Genomic DNA, 23,110 nt, shown 5'->3' on the forward strand with positions numbered 1-23,110 from the left:
TCTAGTTCAAATACTTCCTAAAAAGCTGGGAAGAACAAAAGCAAAACCAGAAACAGAATATTTTCAGAGTTATCCTAATACAAAGCATGGAAAAAAAAAAAATCTTCATTTCTTCCAAATTCATTATGTTAGATCCTTTCCTACACATTGATGTTGCGCCAGTTGAACATAAATCACCAATTCCTCACTCTGAAGTAATGGCAGAAGCCCTCCAGTTCTCTCCAGAGGCAAGTATCCTCCAACTATTTGATCTCACAACTGCTCACATGCCTCCTTGTTCTGGAAGCTCCTCAGTAAAAGGCATCTGGAGGAGTTTGGTAGGGGCACCTAATGCCATCTGAATTGAGCACGGTGGTCCCTGGGACGGTGGCATACGCAGCCGTGGAGTTGCTGTGCTGGAATGCAAAGCAATATCCTCACTCACCACAGTGAGCATTCAAACACATGCCTGAAGAACCTCAGCCCTACCCGCTACAAACTTCACCCACCCTGCTTTGCAGTGTCTCATCTCCAGGAAACCACATCTCATAGCTGGGAGATGTTTCCTGATAGAACAAAGAAAGAGATGGACAATAAAATCTTGACTTACAACAGCAAGATGTACATTACTAAGAAATGGTACATTTTACATAATTTTTCTTTTCCTTGAAATTGTACATTGAAATTTTGTATAAGTAACGTACAGCTTTTTAGTAACTTAGACTCCAGATGTACTTAGATTGTTGTGAACTGGTTAAATTAACATTTTTCCATGTGGCAATGCTTCATGGAAGAGAAAGATCCAGGCACAAAGAATATTTTCCATGCAAAAAAAAAAAAAAACACAGCAAACATTATTTGTGAGTTTAGAAAGAAAGAAGTAATATATGTATTAAATAAACATATTTTACAAGCAAAATATCTTGTCACAAAAAAATAAATAATTCCCCTGCAGTTCATAATACCAACCATCCCAAGGCACCTCTAGTTTTCTTTTTTCTTATTGTGCTCCTAACCTCTTCCCCTTCCTCCCATCAACTACTTGCAGTCCAGCTCTCCTGGGCAACTACCCCTCATAGAAGGTGCAATAATGTAGAGATGCAATTCACAACCTCCCTCCTTCGGTGTTCAATGCCAGGCTTCATTAAGGCTTGCAAAACAAATTAGAGCACTTCACCACCGCACAAAATAATCTTTGCTAATAAGACAAGCCCCAGCAACTCAACCACTTATCCCAAATTATATATATGTGTTGTGGTTTAGGCCTGGTTGGCAGCCAACTACAATGCAGCAGCTCTCTCTCCCTTCCCCTCCGGCAATGAGAAGGGACAGAGAGCCAGGCTTGGGGTTCAAGATAGGACTGGGATGGGGGAAAATCCCCCTTTTATGATCACGAGCAAAAGGCAGACTCATTAGGGGAAGAAAAAAAAGCATACATTTATTACAGACACTAACAACACAGAACAGAGTAGGACAGTGAGAAGCATTGCCACATCTTGAGAACACCTTCCCCCCACCCCTCCCTTCTTCCCGGGCTCAGCTCTGCTCCCGATATCTCTACCTCCTCCCCCAGTGGTGCAGGGGCAGGGAATGGGGGGTGCAGTCAGCGCTGCCACTTCCTTCATCTTCGGTGAGGGGAGTGTCCAAAACTTGTTCCTCCTGCTCCATCGTGGTCCCCCTCTCACAGCAGACAGTCCTCCACAAACTTTCTCTGACTTGAATTCCTCCCATGGGCCGCAGCATTCCCCACACTGCTCTGTCATGGGTCACTAACTTCCTCCGACTGGATTCCCTCCCACGGCTGCAGCCCTTCCCGAGCTGCTCCGGCGTGGGACACCCCCTCATGCTGCAATCCTCCCAGCACTGAATTACAGCAGTGGGGCTGCCTTTTCCCATGAGACCCCGGCCTTCTTCAGGCACAGAACCTTGATCAGGCGAGCAGGACCAACAGGCCATAAATCAACGTCTGCTCCACCGCAGATCTCCATGGGTGGCAGGGGGGGCCACCCTGCCGTCTCACCACAGGATACAGGGGGGTCTCTGCTCCGGCACACCTCCCCCCTCCTTTCTTCCTCCGTTCCTCCACTGACCTTGGTGTTCATGCAGCTGCAGCAACTCCTCCTCACAAGTCCGACTGCCCGTCACCACGTCCCTTCTTAAATACGTTATCGCAGAGGTGCAGCTGATTGACTCAATTTCCCAAACAGAAGTGGAGCTGACGTGGAGCTGGGGGAGCTTCGAGAAGCTTCTCACAGGGGGCCGCCCCGATAGCCCCCTCCCCTGCCACCAAAAAACTCCACCACTCACTCAACCCAGGACAATATGGTACTTTGAGCAGATAAATATAATGGCTACAACGGTTCCATCTCCCTCTACGTTCAGTGGTCACCAGATCTCTGTTCAGCTGTCCCACCGTTTCCCAAATCTTTCCTGTCCTTCCTAGCAAAGTTTCTCAGTCTCTCTGCTGGCAAACGCTGGGTTATAAAAATTCAAAATAACAAAAAAAGTAACCTTTGGACTTGATGGGAGATCTCATTACACTCCCCCATGCTGCTTGTTCTGTGTCCTCCACAGCTCAGCAGCTGCTTCTGCTGCACTGTCATCCCCAGCCCTCAAGCCTGTAGGGACATCCCTTCCCCTGCTCCTCCAGCCCTTTCTAGACTTAGATTTTCTTTCAAGAGGGGTCAGCAAGCAAGCCCCTCTGTAGCTCCCCCTGCTATCTCTCTTCTACATGAATCTTCCACACTCTCCTTGGGAACATCCCAACTAATTGTTCCCTTCCAACTTTGCTTTGATTTGCCCCAGATGTTGCCAACCATATTTCTCCTTTCCCCTTGGCTTTCACTCCATTTGTCTGAGTTAGATCCAGCACAAGAAAAGCTCCCGCTTTCCTACAAACACTTTGGTCCTATAGTAATTAAAGGGGCCAGTCACTCTCTAGCACAGCAATATAGTTTTTCAATGCTTTTATCTCAACCAAAGGACCATATTTCAAAAAACTGTAAGGAAGCCAGAAATAAATAATTTACTGCAGGAATCTCATTCTTTTCAACTGTAATTCAAGTGACATCTTAAGCCTGCTATCTTCAGCTCCAAAAAAAGGTCTATGGCTAAATCTCATGCTGAATGCTAAGTCCAAGTAGCTGAACTTGGTCCAGAAAAAGGACCTCCGAGAGCTCAAAGCATTTAGGAAAGGTATCCTCTCACGTAAGACCATAAGAAACTGTGTAACCACCACCACTGCAGTATGGCCATAACGATGAACTCATCGTTGCTCCCAGTGTCTCCACATCCAGGGTGCAACAGCTCCTCAACCTGCCAAGCGGCGAGTGCTCTTTCTGTTCCTTACCCCAGTCATTGGGATTCAGAAGGCACTGTGTAAAAGGTGGCATTTGTGGAGCAATACGGATCATGCCCTGTTTTCTGTACCTGCTCCTGCTGCGGTGGCACTTCGCTGGCTCTGCTGGGGCTGCAGCCTTCGGCAGCCTTCAGGGTACAGGAAGGATTTCCTCCATAGAAAGAAAGACAACATCCAGCTTCCAGCCAGTTTGTCAGAGAGAGTCCCAAACAAGCAAGCCCTCGAACCCGGTATCTAAACAGCAGGGAGCTTTGTTTTCAAAGGCTCCCAGAGAGGAAGCTCTGATTGACAAGTACAGCACTGCAGCACAGCTCCCCAGGTGTCCCCTCCAAGCCAGCTATCACACGGAGAGAAGGAGTTACCAAAGAACAGGAGATCCTCTCTTTTTAATTCTGGCACACTCCAGCAATCAGAATTTCCATTTAGCATCTGAATGTATAAACTGGATGCTACCAGATTAAAGAAATAAAATGCACACATTAAGAATTTAATATTGCACTGATACAGCCTCAAGATATGTTTCTAAATAGCAAGCAGATCTGCTGTCACAAGCTGAAAACAACAAATGATAGTAGAAGGCAAATACAATATCGCAAATTGTGCTAAAGCACATAGTAATCACCACAAAATAAGCACAAACTGAACATGAACAATATTTAGAGAGACAAGTTGAAAGTGCTACTGAAATGAGAAACAGCTCAAGAAGACGTATGGAGAAGACTAAGACCCCTTTACTGATAAAAAATGGTATTCAATTGGGTGAAAGACCTCAGTGTTACAGACCTCTTCCTCTGGGAAGGAAGAAGAAAGGAAGGAGGCTCTAATCACCGTAACCAAAAGTAAGGATATAAAAGATCTAGAATAAGATTTCAAAAACTATCTGAACTATCTAGGACCTCGAGGTTCGTCCTCAAAAGTGAGTCAGGGGCTTCAGAAAAATCACATCGCTAGAGACACCGGTGAGAACTATCCAGGGAGTGCAACGCACCACGGCAGCCCGTAAGGACCACGCGCCGCTGGGTCCAACACCCACCTCTCATCTTACCAAACCGCGCCAGAGGTGGGAGCTTCTCTGAGGGCCAGGCGGCACAGCAGGCAGAGCCGCGGAGCGCGGGGCAGCCCCGGGACGGCACCGCGGGCTCCCGGGAGGAAACCAGAACAGCACACCGCGAGTGAGACGGGCCAGGGACGCCCAAGCAGGAGTCAGAGCTCTCCTCTTCCCAGCAGTGGTGGCACTTCAGTGGCAATCCTGTTTTCCGGCCCTAAAGAAGTTTTACTTAGCTACTGATTTCTTACGCTGTTTCGGTCTTCTTCCCTTCCTTATTTCCTTTTATTTGAAACATAAAGCTGTAATCCACAGTCACCTTTCTTCTCTGTTTTCTTGTCCATTCGAGGAAAAAAGTACGTACTGAGACCGCAAAAGGTTATGACTCCAAGCCATCAAGACTTTGTTTTACTGCAGGCAAGATCCTTCTATCAGCCCCATTTCATACTTGATGCTGGAGGCTGCACCTGCTTGACAAAACCTCTGACGGCTAAATGCAGACTTGCCAAAATCATTTCCCAAGAGCAAGGAGAAGAGACACAGGAGATCAGATGTTGACCAACGTACTCCAGACGCTCAAAAAAGCCCACCACTGCACTGTAAACAGCAGCAAATTATGACCTGTGCTCCTTTTAAATAGCAGCATGGGAGCATTTAGTTCAGCAAGCCAATTTGGTACCAGCTTTTCCCGGGCACTGTGGCCCCATCTGCCTATTCCAGTTTAGTTTAGCTTTGACTGATCCCCGTTACATAACTGTACCCTTAAGCTCATAAGTTGTAAGGTCAACATCAAGTTAAACTGTTGCTGTGTAAGACAATATAGGCAAAGCCTAAACTGTCCTACTGCCACACTTATTTTTCTGTGTATCTGATGCAATTCCCAGCTCAAAGCTCGGCAGGAGATTTCCTTTCCTTCTCGCACACCTCTTCAATTTTTTTCCTTCTTCCATTTTTCTCCCAGATTATTTTTACTTTTATAATACACTCAGGAAAATGACAAAAATTAAAGTTAGAAAAGCTAAATTGACAGGAATGCTTCTGTACCATCATTTTACAACAGGCATTGAAGTGTTTTAGGCAGTGCATCCTATGGCCTGTCATGAGCACACTGAACTACCATGAAATGGAGCAGGAGAAGATAATGGTGTTTTGCCAAATCTTCAGTGTTTTTAAACCTAAAGTGAAACAGCCCGCAAAAGAAGGCAGAGCTCAACTTCAGAGCAGGTCTGTCCCAACAGCACACTGTCCTGAAGGTAGATACCTTGTAATCCATGAGATCCCCAGTGCTGAAATATGCAGGCAGGCTTGGTTAAATGAGCTGGCAGGAAAGCTACCTGGCAAGTGGTTATTGAAACTTCCCTGCCAAATCCCTTCTGAAGTTCTGCTAGAGCACTGTCAAGCTGTCTCTGAAAAACACTTGAATTTGAGAAGGGTTTAGTTGCTTTGTTTTGTTTTGTTTTGTTTTGTTTTGTTTTAATTTTACATGACATCTTTAAAAAAACACCCTGGCTTTCTCTGCATTTGAGACACCAGCAGTGTAGCTGCAGCGTAGCGGTAGAGTATGTCTCACAGAGTAGCAGCACAGCAACAACTCTGGAGAACAGCGCAATGAAAGAAATCACTCTTCTTATAAGTCTGCTTCAAATGTTGGTGCTGGAGAGCATCACACTTTCTGCAGTAACCCTGAACAACTTCTGTTCCATCACAGGTATGTTGCAGCACAAGGGAAGACAGCAGAATTTTCATTCTACTGTGGCAAAAAACAATACTGAGAGTCACGGAATCATAGAAGAAATTAGGTCAGAAGGGACTTCTGGAGGTCATCTGGTCCAATCTCCTGCTCAAAGCAGGGACAGCTTCAAAATGTGACTGGGTTTCTTGGGGTCTTGCCCTGTCAAAGGTTGAAAATTTCCAAGAACAGAAATCCCAGAGCCTCTCTGTGCAACCTATTTCAATACTTAACCACTCCTGCTGTGAATGTTTCTTTTCCTTAGATCTACTCAAAATTCCTCCCGCTGAAACTTGTGACTGTCATTGTGCAATTCTGACAACACCCAGTTCCATCTTCTCCTTAGCTTCCTGTGGGTCATAGTAGTGGAATTGCACCCCCTCCTTATTCTTCTCCAGGCAGAAACAAATCTCAGCTTTTCCTTCTGCATTAAGGACTCTCATCCCCTAACTGTCGTGATGGCCCTCCGCTCCGCTTGCTCCAGTATGTCCCTCGTAAAAAAGGAGCCCAGATGTGGACTCACGAGGGCAAAGTCACTTCCCTTGACCTGCCAGTTACCTTTTTGCTCAATACAACCCAGTGTGCAGGCATCCTGTTCTCTGCATTACAAACCTTTCACCACCGACTAATTTGTCTAACTGGTTTTCCTCTGATCCATGTGAGGCGGTGTAATTTAGCTGCATTCGGGCTAAAAGACAGGCGGGAGGCTCTGTTACATAGTTCACTCCAAGATAGAAAAGTATACTCATCTGTCACGTTCACTCTGCCTCTGTTGAGCAGAGGTTTATGAAACAGAAAGATTCCATCTGAGCCTTGACGGAGAGTGGAAATGGTATGCACTCAGACCTCAAGCAAGGAAAAGGATCAAGAAACATTTTGGACAGTGTGCCAGAGTTTTTTCAACTATGCAAATTTACCAATGTAAATCTTATTAATTATTCCACCAAATACAACCCTCCATACAGGTTGATTGCCAATTACATCACATTCCTTTAGCGAATATAGAGTTAAGGCACATTACCCCTGAAAAAAAAAAAAAAAAAAAAAAAGTAAAACTTCTAATTGTGTTTATTTAAGTAATTTGGCTGCTTAATTCTCCCAGCTGGCTATGGTTTGGTACCCGCTCTCTGGCGCAGCCCGCTTTGTATATAATTTGTGAATACGCTGCCCCCTTCTAAAGACCTATGAGACATGTCCCCATGGCGTGCTGCTACAGGAGCTGTCACTAAATGCAGAGGCATGAACACATGCTTAAGAAACAGTAGTGAAGCAATGAGCAAAAAGCACACCATATTTTGTCAGCAGGAATGTTATGAAATAGCCACAAGAAAACTCAACCATATTGTTCTAATTTAGGATAGAGTAGATAGGGTCTTATTTTGGAGCATGAAAATGTAATCTATCCCAGTCTCTCTCTCCCCACCGCCCCTTTCAAATAACAGTCTGCACTGTCATCCACATTAAATTAACAGCTAAACATAGATGACTTCCAACGAGGATGTTACAAGGATTTAGCCTTCCTATATACACATACGCTTACAAAAGAAATTGTGGTAATTAGATTGCGATCAAAATATTGCCCAGAATCCTTTTTAAATTCAGAGCAGGGAAAAGAGAAGAGGGATTTCTTTATGATTTGAGAAGGATAAACATGAGATACATACGATCAAAACAACAAAATTTGGTAAGTTATAGCAGATGTGTTAATCCGTGTTCTTTAGCTTCAAATTCTCCCATTTCACCTAAGTGTCAGCTTATCCCAGAGCCTGACAGCACTGTATAAAGAAACAATTGTATATCTTCTAAAAACAGAAGATGGTGAGATCTCTTGGACAGTTTGCCCAAAGACTCTATTGTGCCTAAACTCTTATGGGAATACAATTCAGAAAGGTTTATTCAATAAATTAAAAGAAATACCTCCTACGGGAAGGAAAAGACATAACAGAATGAAAAACATTTCCTGTAGGAGGAATATTTTTAGACTTTTAGAGAGAGAAACAAATGAAAAGTGAACAGAGCACTGCCAACTGGTTTCTCACCACATTACTCTCAGTAGGGTGCAACTCAACTGAAATTACCCTTTAGAGAAAAAAGAAAAAGACAGTGCTCAAAACCCATCTTGCCGTATTACAAGAGTGGCAGAAAACAAAGGGATAATGCAAATAAAACCTGAAAATAGCAATGGAAAGTTTGTATTAGTCTTCCTCTTACAAAATCAGTTATAGATGTTCAGTGGAGGTACAGTCCCATCACTGAAAATCAAATCCAAGAAGCCAGTCCTTTGGACAAGCATGACTCTGAGGAAGTGCAAAAGTAATCTTAATCACACTATAAAAAAATGAATCTTTCATTTGTTAGTAAAGTCTGTATCATATGCTGTACTTTGCTGAAAACCATTTTGTCCATTTAAGAGAACAAAAGCACTCATTAACATTTGACCTGGCCAATCTGATAATAGGCTACAGCTACAGTAAAGCAGCTCTTTTTTAGTAGGAACTTCATGTGATGAAAGCAAGAAAAATATCTGTTATCTTCCTTTTTAATGTTTGGCATGGAGGATAACTGAATACATACAGCAAGGACAACTAGAAATGGATAAAAGACAAGCCCAGCCTGAAAAGGTCCGAGTGCATGGAACAGAAACTCATAAATGAACAGGGGAGAAAAGAGAAAAGCAAGATCTACCCAAAGTCCTCGCAGGTTCTCAGCAGCCACAGGGAGAGTTTCTGCATGGGACTGAGCGCTTATGTGCATCCCCACTAAGTGCAATGCTCAAAAACCTCTTTTCGACCTTAATCTGCCAAAGAGTCCTCACAGATAAATACCATAAATCAGAAAGTCTTTTCTTTGAGAGGATACAGAAGAGAGCAAGTAGGAAGGTCCAGAAAATACAGTCCTGGTTTCACAACTTGGGAGGTTGATGCAAGCTGTTCCCATAGTCAGGATTGCGAGGATGATGACCCAGGGATGAGAGGTTTAGGGTGGGAAACTGATGCTTGTTTTCATGGGCCAGAGACACAGTACCTAACCTACTTAGCTCCAAAAACACGAACATGTGGTACCCAACATCTGGTTCCAGTACGACTATGTGGCAAGCGTCAAGCACTGGAAGCTCATCAAATCCTTCAAAAACACTCTTAACTCGCCCGGGGATTTAATAACTCCTTGCTGACAACCAGAGAAGAACAGCCATGTAACATAAAACAGCCAGTCTGTACACATCTAGGAAAAGCTGAAACTCCAACAGAAGGCCTGTGCATACATTTCCATTGATATGTACTATTGTTACAGGATAAGAATAGATAAAAAATAATAGAAATTCTTTTGAACAAACACGGCTTAAAAATCAGCACAAAACAATGGACACAATTAAAGAGAGGTGAAGTAAGTACAGTTCCTAGGACTGAATGGTAACTAAAGGACTTGCTTACTACCTGATACTCTGTTTTGACTATTCACCTGCCAAAAGTAAAGCACATACTTGAGTCCTCTGTCAGATTGAAGTCTGAGACCTCAATACCTTGCAAGATTGGATGACGAGTCGCAAAGTCAAATTCCAATGAAGTCTGAATCTTGCCCTTACCTCCTTATTGGCCCCCTTCCAGTTTCTGTAAGCCGAATGGAATATTGGGCCTCTTCTCCAACCATCCAGACACGTTCAGTTTAACGTTCAGTTAAAAAACAGTGTAACCCCGGATGTACAAAAGCTAAGTTTTAAAACATAGGCTTAATTCCAGTGACCTTTACGTTCTCAAATACTATTCAAATAATGGCCAGGTAGCCAGAAAATCAAATATAAGCAGTATTATATCATGTTTAATGAGACTAAAATAGTTTTGCCATTATAACCTTCGTTTTCATTACCTTTCTGCACTAAGATTGCAACTCTGCAACTCTGACAGTGACACAGTCTAGTTACTACTATCCCATCATGAGTGTTCAGCCTTACTTGCTCAGAATTTCCTGCTGGTTTCCATTACGATACTTACATCGGGAAGGAACAAAATCCCCCAAAACATGCTTAATACCTATATGATTATACAGCCACAAAACTGCAGAAGGGTGAAGAGACACTCCTAAAAAGTTCTCCACCTGCAAATTGTCATAGTTACAGTTCTTGTCATACAAGAGAGTCTGCAAAGATAAATGTGCCACAACTCCATGACGAAGTCAAGACAGCAGTCTGGGTTGCTGATATTTTAGAGGCTGCTCAAAATTACTTTTCAGTCTCATTTCCATTATTTTCACAAGTTCCTTTCCCATTATTTAAGCAATGCACACTCAGGGAGAATTCTGTCTGTCCTAGCTGTCAACTCCCATATTTTCACCAAATGTCTTCAGACGTAATTTAGTTGGGAATAGGAAGAGTGCATTTGCCAAATTCAGAAATGTTGAATATATTTAGTTACTTATAATGGCATTCCTCTACATACTAGACCCACAACATTTCTGTCCACCAAATTTTGCAATTACAGAACTCTTACAGCATTGGATAGGGCAGAGTTAGGCTGAAACTAATCCATGTGTCTAGTGTTTTAGGGTGTTTTACGGAAAAAAAAAATAAAGCAGAACAGTTCAGGGTAAATAACAAGTACACAAAGCTTTTACCTTAAAAAACAAAAAACCTTCCAAAATACCGTTCTCACACAACCCATTAAAAATCCCCCCTTTGAAGGGAAAGATGCAAGTTAGCAATTCTGGGGATGGGGATGTGTCCAGTTTTTTAAATGTTTGGGCACCAAAAAAACAAGGTGACAAAAAGCACTTTAAACATGATAGACCCCAACTTTGCTTCCTGGACAGTTAATCAGGGCTCTACACGGGAGTATGTTCAAGTGTCCCTTCCACCCACATAGAAAAAAAGTCTGGGTAAGGTACCAAGGTGCTTAAGAATAACAGACACTGAGCTCACCTTCAGCTACATATCACTCTTCAGAAATCATTATGGCAAAAAGAAAACTAGTGCCAACGACAATTTAATACATTCCTTGTGATTCATTCCCAAAGACGGACAAATTTTCCCTCTGATGGGGAAACAATTCTAAAGCATCCCATCATAGCCAGACACACAATAAACACGGGCAAATGAAGAAGCAAAAATGTCAAAAACATGAGGCCTAGAGCTCAATGGAGTTAAAGCCTATAAGACTACGGTAACTGGAAGCAATAAATAAGACACTGTCACAAGAGACTAAATGTTGAGGAGGTACTCCATTAAAGTATTTGCATGTATAGCGTTATATTAGTTTATTGGGGAGTACTGATGTTTAGATGATGTGAACTACTGCAGTCTTCAGTGCTAGATCCTCAACCCCAGTTCCAAGTGCAGCAGCTCTGCTTTTACACCTCAAAAGCTTCAGCTTTACCCCTGCTTTGACAAACACGCGGCTACATCAGCACCATCTGAAGTGCAATGACTACTGAAAACTGGGAAAAGGATGGCTTTGCTTACGTGTCTCATGCTGGATCATTTGACAGCGATGCAGCACATATACTTCTATTTCACGCTTTCTTCATGCATCCTAATGAATAGGAGAAAACTGCCTTCTTTCTCTCTCTTCTGTAGGTAACCTACAATTTTTGGAATATGTATCAATCATTGCTTACGAGCTGAACAGGGGAAGGAAAAATAAAGAAAAGCTCTTCCTCCTCTAAATTTACAATGAATAGCTTCTGCTCCTGCAAACTTGCTTATGCGATCAGTCCTTTCTCTCTCCAAAACAACTTGTTCCACTAACCTCAAAGAAAAATACTCATTCGAAGCACCCAAAGATACATATCTGTATTGGAATGTGATCTCTCGGTTTGCCCAATTTTTAAGAATTTTGCTTTACCCTTTATCTCAGAAGATATTTTTCATGTATGTCCTTCCCTCTGTATATTTTTGAATCGAGCACTGGCTATAAAAAAGCAGAAAGAAGTAAGCTAGCCAGTTAGAGCAACTTGGAAAAAATGGAGTTAAAATTAATTTGCAAAAAACAGTGATGCTCAGGGGGAAATTTTGGCAAGAAGATATGAACAGAGGGAATCTGGGACCGCCTTTCCAAGGGACTTAAACTCTTAAAGTATCAAGCAAGTGAAGGTGCCTCCCAAGGCACCTACCAACTGAAACTGGTGGTGTGAGTGTTCACTATTTCCAGCAGCCATGACCTAAATTATCACTCCATATGACTCAAGCAGAAGTTGTAGAATAATTTCGCTAAAAGAATGTTGTTCTGACATTGCAGATGAGCACCTCCAACACCCTTGCAGCTAGACGCAGCTCGGCCAGCTGGCAGCTCAGGAGACACCAGGGCAACTCCTGGCTTCTCCCCCAAAACCCGGTGAGAAACCAGGACAACCTTCCCTCCCGCAGCATGGGAAACCCCCTCGCCCCTGTTGTGCTCAACAGAAAGCCTCCCTGGGCAAGCAAGCAGGCTGATCACAGGCTGCGCCAGGAGGAGGAAGAAGAAGGGAAGAAGGGCTGAGCCAAGCGTCCACAGGAACTCAACAGCACTGAGGAGCAAGCTGCAAACTGGCAACGGTACCTCCCGCTTCCCGGCGGCCAGGCACGCAGGCGGGGAGGCTGCAGACGCTTTGCTACCATTACTTTAAAAAGAGCTCTCCCCCGAAAAAAGCGTATTAGCTGGAGACGTTAACGTTTAGTTAGTAACACCAGAGTACAACAGGAAAATAATGGGACCGTATAAGTTTAAGTGTGTAGATTTGGTTTATCATAACAAAGAGATTACTCAGATGCATTCACATGCTTTGCCATGTTTGTTATACATATGCTGTGGCTTTCCACTGCCAACTTTAGGACAGAAAAATAAGCAGAAGAATTAACACAACTTGAGCCTTCACACAGATCAATTCCTTTTGAGCTGTTTTGGACTTTGCACCTGGCAAACGTATTCCAGTCAGTCACTGAAAAACACCTGCATCCTTCACTTGTATGGGACTACTCACATACTTAAGCATAAATGTGTGACTAAATGTTGTCGGAATCAAAGCATTAAGGTATCTCTGCATATTTTCACCACCTTTTTCTGTGATATTTAGCTTACTTAGAGAATCGCTTAACCTTATGAAACACTTAATGAAAGCGTAACAGTCATAACAGACTTAATTTTGTAAGTGAAAGTGAATTTTCTTTAAGGAAAATGGCTTAAAGAGACAGCTGAGATCTGACGGGAATTGAGGATGAATGCTTTTTTCTCCTGTTAAAAATCCCCCTCGCTCTGCCCCGCTGAAACCACTGGAAACATTGTCACTGATTTCCACAGACCCAGGAACAGGTTTTTTATTTAAGCAGCTTATACATGACCAGATAATAGAAAGTGGAAAGAATGCTTGTCAGAGAAGTAAAGATCTCCCAAAAAATAATCTTTACAGTTGTAAAATATTCTCATAAGTAAAATTACATGTCGATAAAGAAGAGCCAGATCACCCAGGAGTGAGAGACACCCCTGTCACATGAAGCTTCGCATCCAAAAATCTGTGGATCCAAGACCCTAGGCCTAACACCTTTCTCTGTGGAGAGCCCTTAGCCGTGACCTGATGCTGAAACTGGAAATCCCCGGTGCACCCTGGCATTCCATTAAAAATTATTTATGAATGGCCACGTGAACTGAGCAGCAACCTTTCCCTCCCTAGGCCAGTAGACAGGGTTGTGGGATAAAATGCCAAAGTCAAAGATCTACAATTGAAAAAAGGTAAAACAATCAATCCATCCATCGATCTCTTGGCCTCATATCAAAGCTGTTGCGGCGATTTTGGCCTCCTTTGCAGCAATCACAGATCGGCTGGTGAGGGAGCACGGGTGCAGGCTGTGAAACCTGCCCACAGCTGGGCCGGGCGCTCCCAGACCGGGGTCGGGAGCACGGGGGGTTGCGGGGGGCTGCGGGGGCCAGGAGCGCAGCCGCACGGCCCGCGCCGGCTGCACACCCCATCACCACCAGCCACACACCCCATCACCACCAGCCACACACCCCATCGCCACCAGCCACACATCCCATCGCCACCAGCCACACACACCCCATCGCCACCAGCCGCACACCCCATCGCCACCAGCCGCACACCCCATCACCACCAGCCACACACCCCATCGCCACCAGCCGCACACCCCATCACCACCAGCCACACACCCCATCGCCACCGGCCACACACCCCATCGCCACCAGCCACACACCCCATCTCCACCAGCCACACACCCCATCGCCACCAGCCACACATCCCATCGCCACCAGCCACACACACCCCATCGCCACCAGCCGCACACCCCATCGCCACCAGCCGCACACCCCATCACCACCAGCCACACACCCCATCGCCACCAGCCGCACACCCCATCACCACCAGCCACACACCCCATCGCCACCGGCCACACACCCCATCGCCACCAGCCACACACCCCATCTCCACCAGCCACACACCCCATCACCACCAGCCACACACCCCATCTCCACCAGCCACACACCCCATCGCCACCGGCCACACATCCCATCGCCACCGGCCACACACCCCATCACCACTGGCCACACACCCCATCTCCACCAGCCACATACCCCATCGCCACCAGCCACACACCCCATCGCCACCGGCCACACACCCCATCTCCACCGGCCGCACACCCCATCACCACCAGCCACACACCCCATCACCACCAGCCACACACCCCATCACCACCGGCCACACACCCCATCGCCACCAGCCACACACCCCATCGCCACCGGCCGCACACCCCATCGCCACCGGCCGCACACCCCATCGCCACCGGCCACACACCCCATCCCCACCAGCCACACACACCCCATCGCCACCAGCCACACACCCCATCGCCACCAGCCGCACACCCCATCGCCACCAGCCACACATCCCATCGCCACCAGCCACACACCCCATCACCACCGGCCACACACCCCATCACCACCAGCATCACACCCCATCGCCACCAGCCACACACCCCATCACCACCGGCCACACACCCCATCACCACCAGCCACACACCCCATCTCCACCAGCCACACACCCCATCACCACCAGCCACACACCCCATCTCCACCAGCCACACACCCCATCGCCACCGGCCACACATCCCATCGCCACCGGCCACACACCCCATCACCACTGGCCACACACCCCATCTCCACCAGCCACATACCCCATCGCCACCAGCCACACACCCCATCGCCACCGGCCACACACCCCATCTCCACCGGCCGCACACCCCATCACCACCAGCCACACACCCCATCACCACCAGCCACACACCCCATCACCACCGGCCACACACCCCATCGCCACCAGCCACACACCCCATCGCCACCGGCCGCACACCCCATCGCCACCGGCCGCACACCCCATCGCCACCGGCCACACACCCCATCCCCACCAGCCACACACACCCCATCGCCACCAGCCGCACACCCCATCGCCACCGCGTCCCACCGGGAGCCACCCTGCAGCTCCAGCTGGGACAGGGCAACGAGGTCCCGCTCGGAAGCGACTATTCTGGGGGGGTCTGAAGAGAAAAATCTCCACGGCGTTTTTATACTTCTTTTCCTGCTTTAGAGATTAGGGAAGGCAGGGAGAGAATAATTCCCACCTGTATCTCCTAAAATATTATTTTTAGCGTATAGCCCTGTTGCTTGCACGGTGGCTTTAGAGAAATATTTTCCCAAAAGTGCAATTATACTGAAGGTGTTGGAATGAAGGTAAAGAAAACAGGTTTTGCAGTGAAGACTTCTTTTATTCCCCAGCTAACAGGTTGGGAACTTTTAAGCACTCAAACCAAAACCTTCCATGCTCCTTTTCAGCTTGCAGTCATCTATTCAGTGGTCTTTTACAGCTGAGTAAAATCATCGTCATGATGAATTTAATTTTCTAAGCTGAAAAAAACAGAACTACAGGTTTCCCATTGAGAATGCAGTAATTTGGATAATGGGACCTTTTAAAGTTACAATAATATAAATAGTTATTTCCTTTTTACCCAATAAAATGTGGGGTTTTTTCACTTCCTCAAGCACACTTGCTTTGCCACAGCTAGCTCTGGGGCTCCAGAGGCAGAGAATCCTTCACTTCCTAAAAATTGAACAAGTTCTTTTCCAGTAAAGACTAAATAGGAATCAGAAAACTAAATCCTTTACGAACAATGCTATTTTACGATAAAACCAAACCGAATGACCACTAGGATGCCCGCCTGCAATAAGAGAGGAAACACGATCAAAATGACGTATGTGCAGTTTCTTTTAAAATACAGATTAAAATCATTTATATGTGTCATTGCTGATAGTTATAACTAAGTTAATATTTGTATAACGCCTTGAAAATAGAATCTCTGAAAACAGCCGGTTTCAGGTTAGGTGGCAACCGGCATACACCACCACAGCTTCCCAGGGAGCCCTGCCCCACAGCCCCACCACCGCCACAGAGGGGACACTCGTGCCCACCCGAGGGCTCGTGGAGAGGGGTGGCCTGGCCACCCGCCCAGCCCGGCCACAGGGACCCGGCACAGAGACGTGGGTACTCGCTCGCCCCGACAGCACTGGCCCCAGACCTTCCCAAAACTGTTCCCTTACAGCAGAATCACATGTTGAGGTTTAGGGTTATTTTTTCCTAGCGTAAATGTCATCTTTTTTTTTTTTTTTTAAACTACACTCACACATATGCCTCAGTTACTCTAAAAATCAGGCCTCACCACTAGAGAAGACTCCTCCAAAATACAAAATCATGCTTTGTTAGTGTAGACACCCATTTCTTAAATGTATGAAAGATACTTACCCAGGTTCAAATGCCAAGTAAGCAACAATTCGTCAGTGAACAGTGCTGTAACATCACACAAAACTGCACTGAATTGAATTTAACTATAAATTATATCACCATACTGCAATCATGTTATTAGTAATATAATACACATCCCCCTCCCCCCCAAAAAAGGTCTGTTTAAAAATGCTAGATACACACCGAATTAGGAAAAAAAAAAATCATACTTTTGAATTTGCAGTCTGAAGATGTGCTGTGCTACATGGTCTGATGACACACAGATCTGAAAAAAACGCCCCGAGTGTCTGACACCTTTGCGTGGATTCAGTGCAAACAGGGAGACCTGCTTACATTTGCAGATCAGAGACCATGCTCTGAGTCTTGAACTCATTCAGGAAACTCTGCCCAGGAAATCTTACAGAACTCAGAGTTTTTGATGTTCCTCATCAAATCGCCAGCCAACAAGCAGCCAACTTACCCTTAATCAGCGTAAGCATCTAAAAGTCATTATCCACTCTATCATTTCAAGGTTTTTTTGTCACTGACACTGCAACTCCCACAAAGTTCTTCGAAATCATTAATTTTTAACTATCTTAAAATTCAAGCATCAAGAAGAGTTATTGCTAAGAGTAACTTCTGATCACAAGACTTAATAATAAGAATCCATTTTTCGAAAACTGCTAAAAATCTTGGCTACCTCTTTCAGCATTAGCCAGCATCGTGCCTGAAGTCACCCCCCAAGCGCTGACACCCCGTCCCAGCTGGCAGATGCTGACAACTTTTATACCCCAAGATAACAGGGGGATGCGGGGGGCTCGTTAGGGGTGAGAGGCAGCCTCTGCCCTTAAAAACCATTTTTGTAATCTTTTGCCACCCTGGTGCCTGGTTTGGCCTTGGAGCCCAGAGCACCGTGCAAGGTAACGATTTTTCAAGGACTTCTGCATCCCACTGAAACAATGGGGCTGTTTTGTTGATACATCGAGTTAGTACTGGCTATTTATAATAAATACATCTTAAATGGCAATGGAAATAAAAGGAAAAGGCTGCCTTCCGACCCCAACCCAGACGCTCCAGGAGGCACAACGAAACAGTTAAGCGGGAAACCTCATCGCTACAAACAGGATGGAGAATTTCTTCAAATAAAAACTCTCGTCTTCGGCTACGCGGGGCTGTGCACAACCAACGGGCCGAGCAATCGCTATCAAGCAGCAATGCCACATTCTTTGGATAACATTGGTCCGCATGGCATGGTATCTGCAGCCCAACGTCGACGACATCCAAGTTAAACGAACAAATATTTGCATTGCGAAGCTGGATTTGTCTTGGAATACGATCGCTCCTCATGTGGTTTTGACACATGTGCGTTGTCAAATAAATCACAGCTCTCTGGGTGCGCACATTAAAAATAATTTGTCTGTCTTGTTAGAAGCCATCGCATGCTTCGGTTTACGAGGTGTGAAAGCGGGAGGGGACGGTTTCACATGCCCCGGGGCAACTACAACGCGGGGGGGGGGGGGGGGGGGAGCCGCTCGAGGGTCCATCAAAAGCCGCCGCCGGCCCCCCCCGGGCCACGGACCCCGGCGCTTAACACACACCCCCCACACACCCCCCCCCCCGTCTCCCACGGCGGCCCCGACGGCCGCAGCCCGGGGCGCTGCCCGCCCTCCCGCGGACACGCGTGGGGCCGGCCCGGCGCACCCACGCCCGAGGGGCCGCCCCGCCCCGGCGGGTGCGGGGCTCCGGCGGGTGGGGGGGGGGGGGGCCGGTCCCCCGGGGTTTGGGCGGGCCTACCTCGGATTTCCACACGACGTAGGCGGCGGGGCGAGGCCCGGGCGGCGAGGGCTGCCCCTTCCTCTGCTGCAGCCAGCGCCGGGGCGAGGAGAAGATGCTGTTGGCGGGGCCGGCGGGGCCGCTGAGCGCCGAGGCCGAGGGGGTGCGCGCCAGGAAGGGCAGCTCCCAGCCGGGGCTCCGCTTCCCGCGGGGGCTCTCCTCATCGAAGAGGGCGCTGCCCGGCGGCGACCGCTCCAGCGGGGTGCTGGGGGTGGAGAAGGAGGCGCCGGGGGGCGGCGGGGCGCCCCGAGGGCCCCGGCGCTCCCCCGGGGGGCTGCCGGCCCCCCGCGGCCGCGGCCCCCGACCCTCGCCCTCGCCGTCCTCCCGGCCGCCGCCGATGATGGCGGGGTCGAGGCTGCGCGTCTGGCGGAGCCTCCGCTTGGAGAGGCTCTTGGCGGCGGCGGGGGCGGCGGCGGCGGCCGGGGAGGAGCAGGAGAAGACGCTGCTCAGCAGGCTCTGCGCCGACATCGCGGCGGCCGCTGCCCCGGGCGCCGCCGGGGTCCCGGGCTCTCGCTGTCTCCGGCCCCCGGCGCGGAGAGCGGCGGCTTGCGGGACGTCGTCGTCGTCGTCCCCCCCGCCGCGCCCGGGCTCAGCCCCCGGCGGCGCGGCCCGACGGCGGCACCGGGGGGCTCATGGCGGCGGCCGGCGCTGGGGCTGCTGCGGGGCCGCTGCCGCCGCCGCGGTCACTTTGCTGGGAGGGAGAGGGAGGGAAAGGGAAAAAGGAAAAAAAAAAAAAAAAAAAAAAAGTTACGAGGGAAAAGGGGAGGGAAGGAGGCAGCAGCGGAGCTTTTATCTCGGCTCGCCGCAGCCTGCCAGAGTCACTCCCCCCGCGGCCGCGGTGCGCACGGGAGCCGCTCGCCGCACCCCCCCCCCCCCGCCCCGTCGGATCCCCGGTTGGCCTGGCCCTCCTGGCCCCCCCAAACACGCACACACACACACACACACACACCCCCCCCGGGGCGGGGAGCGCCGGTCCCGCTGCCGCCCGCCCCGCCGGGCTCCCGGGCGCGGCCCCGACGGGGCGCGGCGGCCGCACGGGCGCTGTGCGGTGCCGCTTTGGGGGGGGGGGTGGAGTAGCGAGGGGCAGTTGTTTTTCGCAGCGATCGTTCCGGAGGTGAAGCCGGGGAAAGCCCCAGCCTGAGCCTGCCAGCTCCAGCGCCGCATCCCCGTCCCGCTGGTGGGCGGTGGGAGCGCGCTGGGGCTGCTCGTTGTGGGACCCCCGAATCCTCCCGGGCCGTGTCGGGGAGAGCTGGCGTCTTCGCGGAGAGCTTGCCGCAATGGGCAGGGTGCTCGCAGTGTACAGCACACGTCTGCAGGGCTGCCGGGAGCGGGCCTTCAACGGAGCTCAACCAGCAGTTATCTTCTGGCCCAAGTCTCTCTTTCCGTCCTGTGCCGCTTTGAGAAGATGGTCTTACATATTTAACCACAACAAACACCTCCTTGAAGGGCACACTCTGCACGTCCTGCCTGACTGCCTGTGCAGAGCAACCCCACGTGGACCCGCGTTCCACGGGCAGCCCATGTGTAACGCAAGGCCGGTAACACTTCTGCTGGGTAGGCAAGGGCAGCAGGAAAAAAGAGTGGCACCAACAAAGCTAAGGCTTCTCAGGACAAGTATCTATCCTTGCTTGATCCTCTGTAGAGACTTTGCTCGGCCTCAAAGCACAGATGGGGAAACCTTTATTGGGAGAAAGGAGCAAACTTGGGAAAGCCAAAACCTTAAAGAAACGCAGAAACAGAAGGCGTGCAGAGGACGAACACCACAGAGCCCAGCGACAGCTGCCAGCCAGCCGGCCAGCTCCTTCCCCACCAGGGGTGGGGGAAACAGTCCCACAGCTGGAGGAGCCGACTCCTGCCCCCTCTCCCAGCTGGAACACCAAGCCCTCCCCTCACTGGAAGCAGTTCAACGGTGATGCTTGTAGGGTTGTTTTTGGAGGCCCCGCACCATCGCTTACTTACTGTTTCAACTTCTGTTAAACTGCAGCTAGCCATTAGCTTCATGGGTGAGTTCAGTTTTGTCAGTAAGGAATACAGCCATTACATTTTTTGAGATGAAAAGCAAAACATACAAACCCAAATCCTGTTTTGTTTCCAGACCTATACTTTTATTTATGGAGAGAGTGAAAGATGCCTAGGGACAGACTAGCTAAGAGCTCCGGTGCAAGTCTTGAATCTCCTCCGTCTCAGATGAAATCACCGTTAGACTACTGATTCCATGGGGCCTAAGCATCCTTCTTTTGACCTGAGACACCACGAGCTCCACAGTCTCCCCAAAAGTATTGCAGACAATTCTTAAAATGTCTCAGAAGAAGACTGGCTATTTTGAAAATAAAGTGCTCAAGCACAACACAGGCTTTATTTTCTCCTCATGCTGCACTTTCTCCTCAAACCCTAGTGCAGGATTGTGTCATCCTCCCAGGTGTCCTGGAGCCTGTGCAGGTAAAAAGCCTGCTCTGTGGCAGCATTTTCTAGTTTCATCAATAGAGGGAGTAGACAGTCTTTTCCTTTGTGGCATTATTTAAGGTTGGTAAAGAGAAACAGCACGATAGCCCATCCACTTTCAAAGGGAGGTGTTCTGTTTTTATGTAATGTTTCCAAACGGGATCTTTTCCCTCCATTTTTTGTGTCTGAAAAGGGAGCTTTCCCCCCATATTTTAATAAACTGCTCTATTGCCTAATTCCAAAGCCTGCTAGTTCCTCCTCAGCTAAGTTTGCAGCTGTTTCTGTTTAAAGCTTCATTTTGCCTCCTCATTAATGCCTTCAATAAGGTCTCATGCTTGAGACTAAAAAGAAGGTCTGAAGCATAAAACAATGATCCAAGTTTGTTTGTGCGGTTCTGTGCCCATTCTAGCAATTTGGTTGAGACACGTCTGCAATACAACTATACAGACGTGTGGCTCCAAGTAGTCACTTTTTTTTTTTTTTTGTCCTTTGCAAATGTATCATGGGAACATAAAGGGACAGGAAGACATGAGGAAAAAGGCAGAGGGGGAAATTCAGTGCTGCAGGGAGCTCATCACATGAGGAGCAGAGAGGACAATCATGCCTGCCTCCAAAATCTGCTGGAAACTGTTCCTGCCATTCTCAGTGAAGCACGTTGCCCACTTTGAAGAACTGATACTCTTGGGCACAGCCAGCTGCCTGCTGGCAAACCTCCAAGCACAGACTCAGCTCCTTACACACCACACACACAACCTGTGAAGGGAGACAGAAACGATCAGCTAAGTGCAATGTTAGGAATGTACATCAGCTTACAAGTAACTACTCCAAATGAAGTGGGAGCAGAGAATTCTTATTTCCACCTACTTCAGCCCAGGTATTACGATTGCCCAGCTAGTTTTCTCCGTGAGAGCCCTCATGAAAAATGGGCTGATGGGTTCTGCAAAACCATCACAGCTGTGAGTCAGTGAGCAAAGCCAGCAGATGCGTAGAGATGCTTCCTGTAGATAGCTTCACTAACTGCCTTCGCTGCTCTCTGTAACGTTTGGTGCCAACAGCAATATAAGCACTGGCTGATTATTTTTGAAGTTGCTGTTTATTATCACTGTTTACTGCATTGTTGTGAGACCTGGCAGCACCACCCGTGCAGCTGGGCTCCAGGATGCTGGTGGGCACTCTGCAAGCACAGAACAGAAAGACGGTTGTAGTCCCCAAGCCATCTCACTAACCTCCAGCCAAAAAGTACCAGCGCTGTAGCCATATAAGCAGAGGAATAGTGAGACAATAGTGCTGTATCCAATATTGGTCATCAGCTCTTCTGTTCTGGAGCAAAGCTGTTTGTGTAACTGCTGCCCATAAGGTTGCAGTATCAGTCAAGGAATCGGACAGTCGGTCCTTCCTGGTGCTGGGAGTAGCAGTACAGTCAGTGGATGTGCTGACTGATGGCATTGGAAGGGCTTTCCTAACAGTTTGCACTGTCATATTTTTTACAGAGAAAGCTTAAATCCAGTGAAGATGTTAGTTCTGTCTCAGTGCCTGTTACTGCCTTACACAGTTGTCTGACTTACTGCAACGTGAAAGATCACTCAAGTTTTCAAGTCTGTATTGCTGAAAGTGAGCAATAGTGATACGGATCAAGGAAGTAATAAAAATTCAGAAATATTTTGAGGGATTAATGCATTTGGCAATTGCAACTTCCTAGTCGTCAGTTTTATTCTGAAATATCCTCAGTTTTAGCACATGGAGTAGGAGTACAGAACCATTCCCTGGGTGTGCAGGCATGGCGCTTGGGAAGCCAAAGCTCACCTGTTGGTGTAACCGGCAAGGGATGTCAAGGGCAACAAGAGAAGCTTCCACCACCACAGCAGCAGTGAAAGGATATAAAAGGAAGGTGCAGGACCTCTGCTGAAGGCAGCAGGTGACTTAGTGTCAACAGGCAGAGAGAGACAAGGCTGCGGTAGTCAATGCCACCTTTGCCATGATCTTC

The 23,110-nt window shown here is 48.0% G+C and overlaps 1 protein-coding gene across 1 annotated transcript in view; it reads right to left on the reverse strand.

Annotated features, from left to right (window-relative positions):
* The window catches only part of ARHGAP6 (Rho GTPase activating protein 6), a 340,774-nt gene extending 321,540 nt beyond the window's left edge, over positions 1–19,234 (reverse strand). Inside the window, exon 1 of the mRNA XM_032986910.2 lies at positions 18,646–19,234. Coding sequence (XP_032842801.2) covers positions 18,646–19,152 — 507 coding nt within the window. The 5' untranslated portion in view covers positions 19,153–19,234. The remainder of the gene's footprint in view (positions 1–18,645) is intronic.
* Positions 19,235–23,110: the final 3,876 nt, after the last annotated feature.

Source organism: Tyto alba, unplaced genomic scaffold, assembly GCF_018691265.1.
Source record: "Tyto alba isolate M040663 unplaced genomic scaffold, T.alba_DEE_v4.0 Super-Scaffold_14, whole genome shotgun sequence".
Taxonomy (NCBI): Eukaryota; Metazoa; Chordata; class Aves; order Strigiformes; family Tytonidae; genus Tyto; species Tyto alba.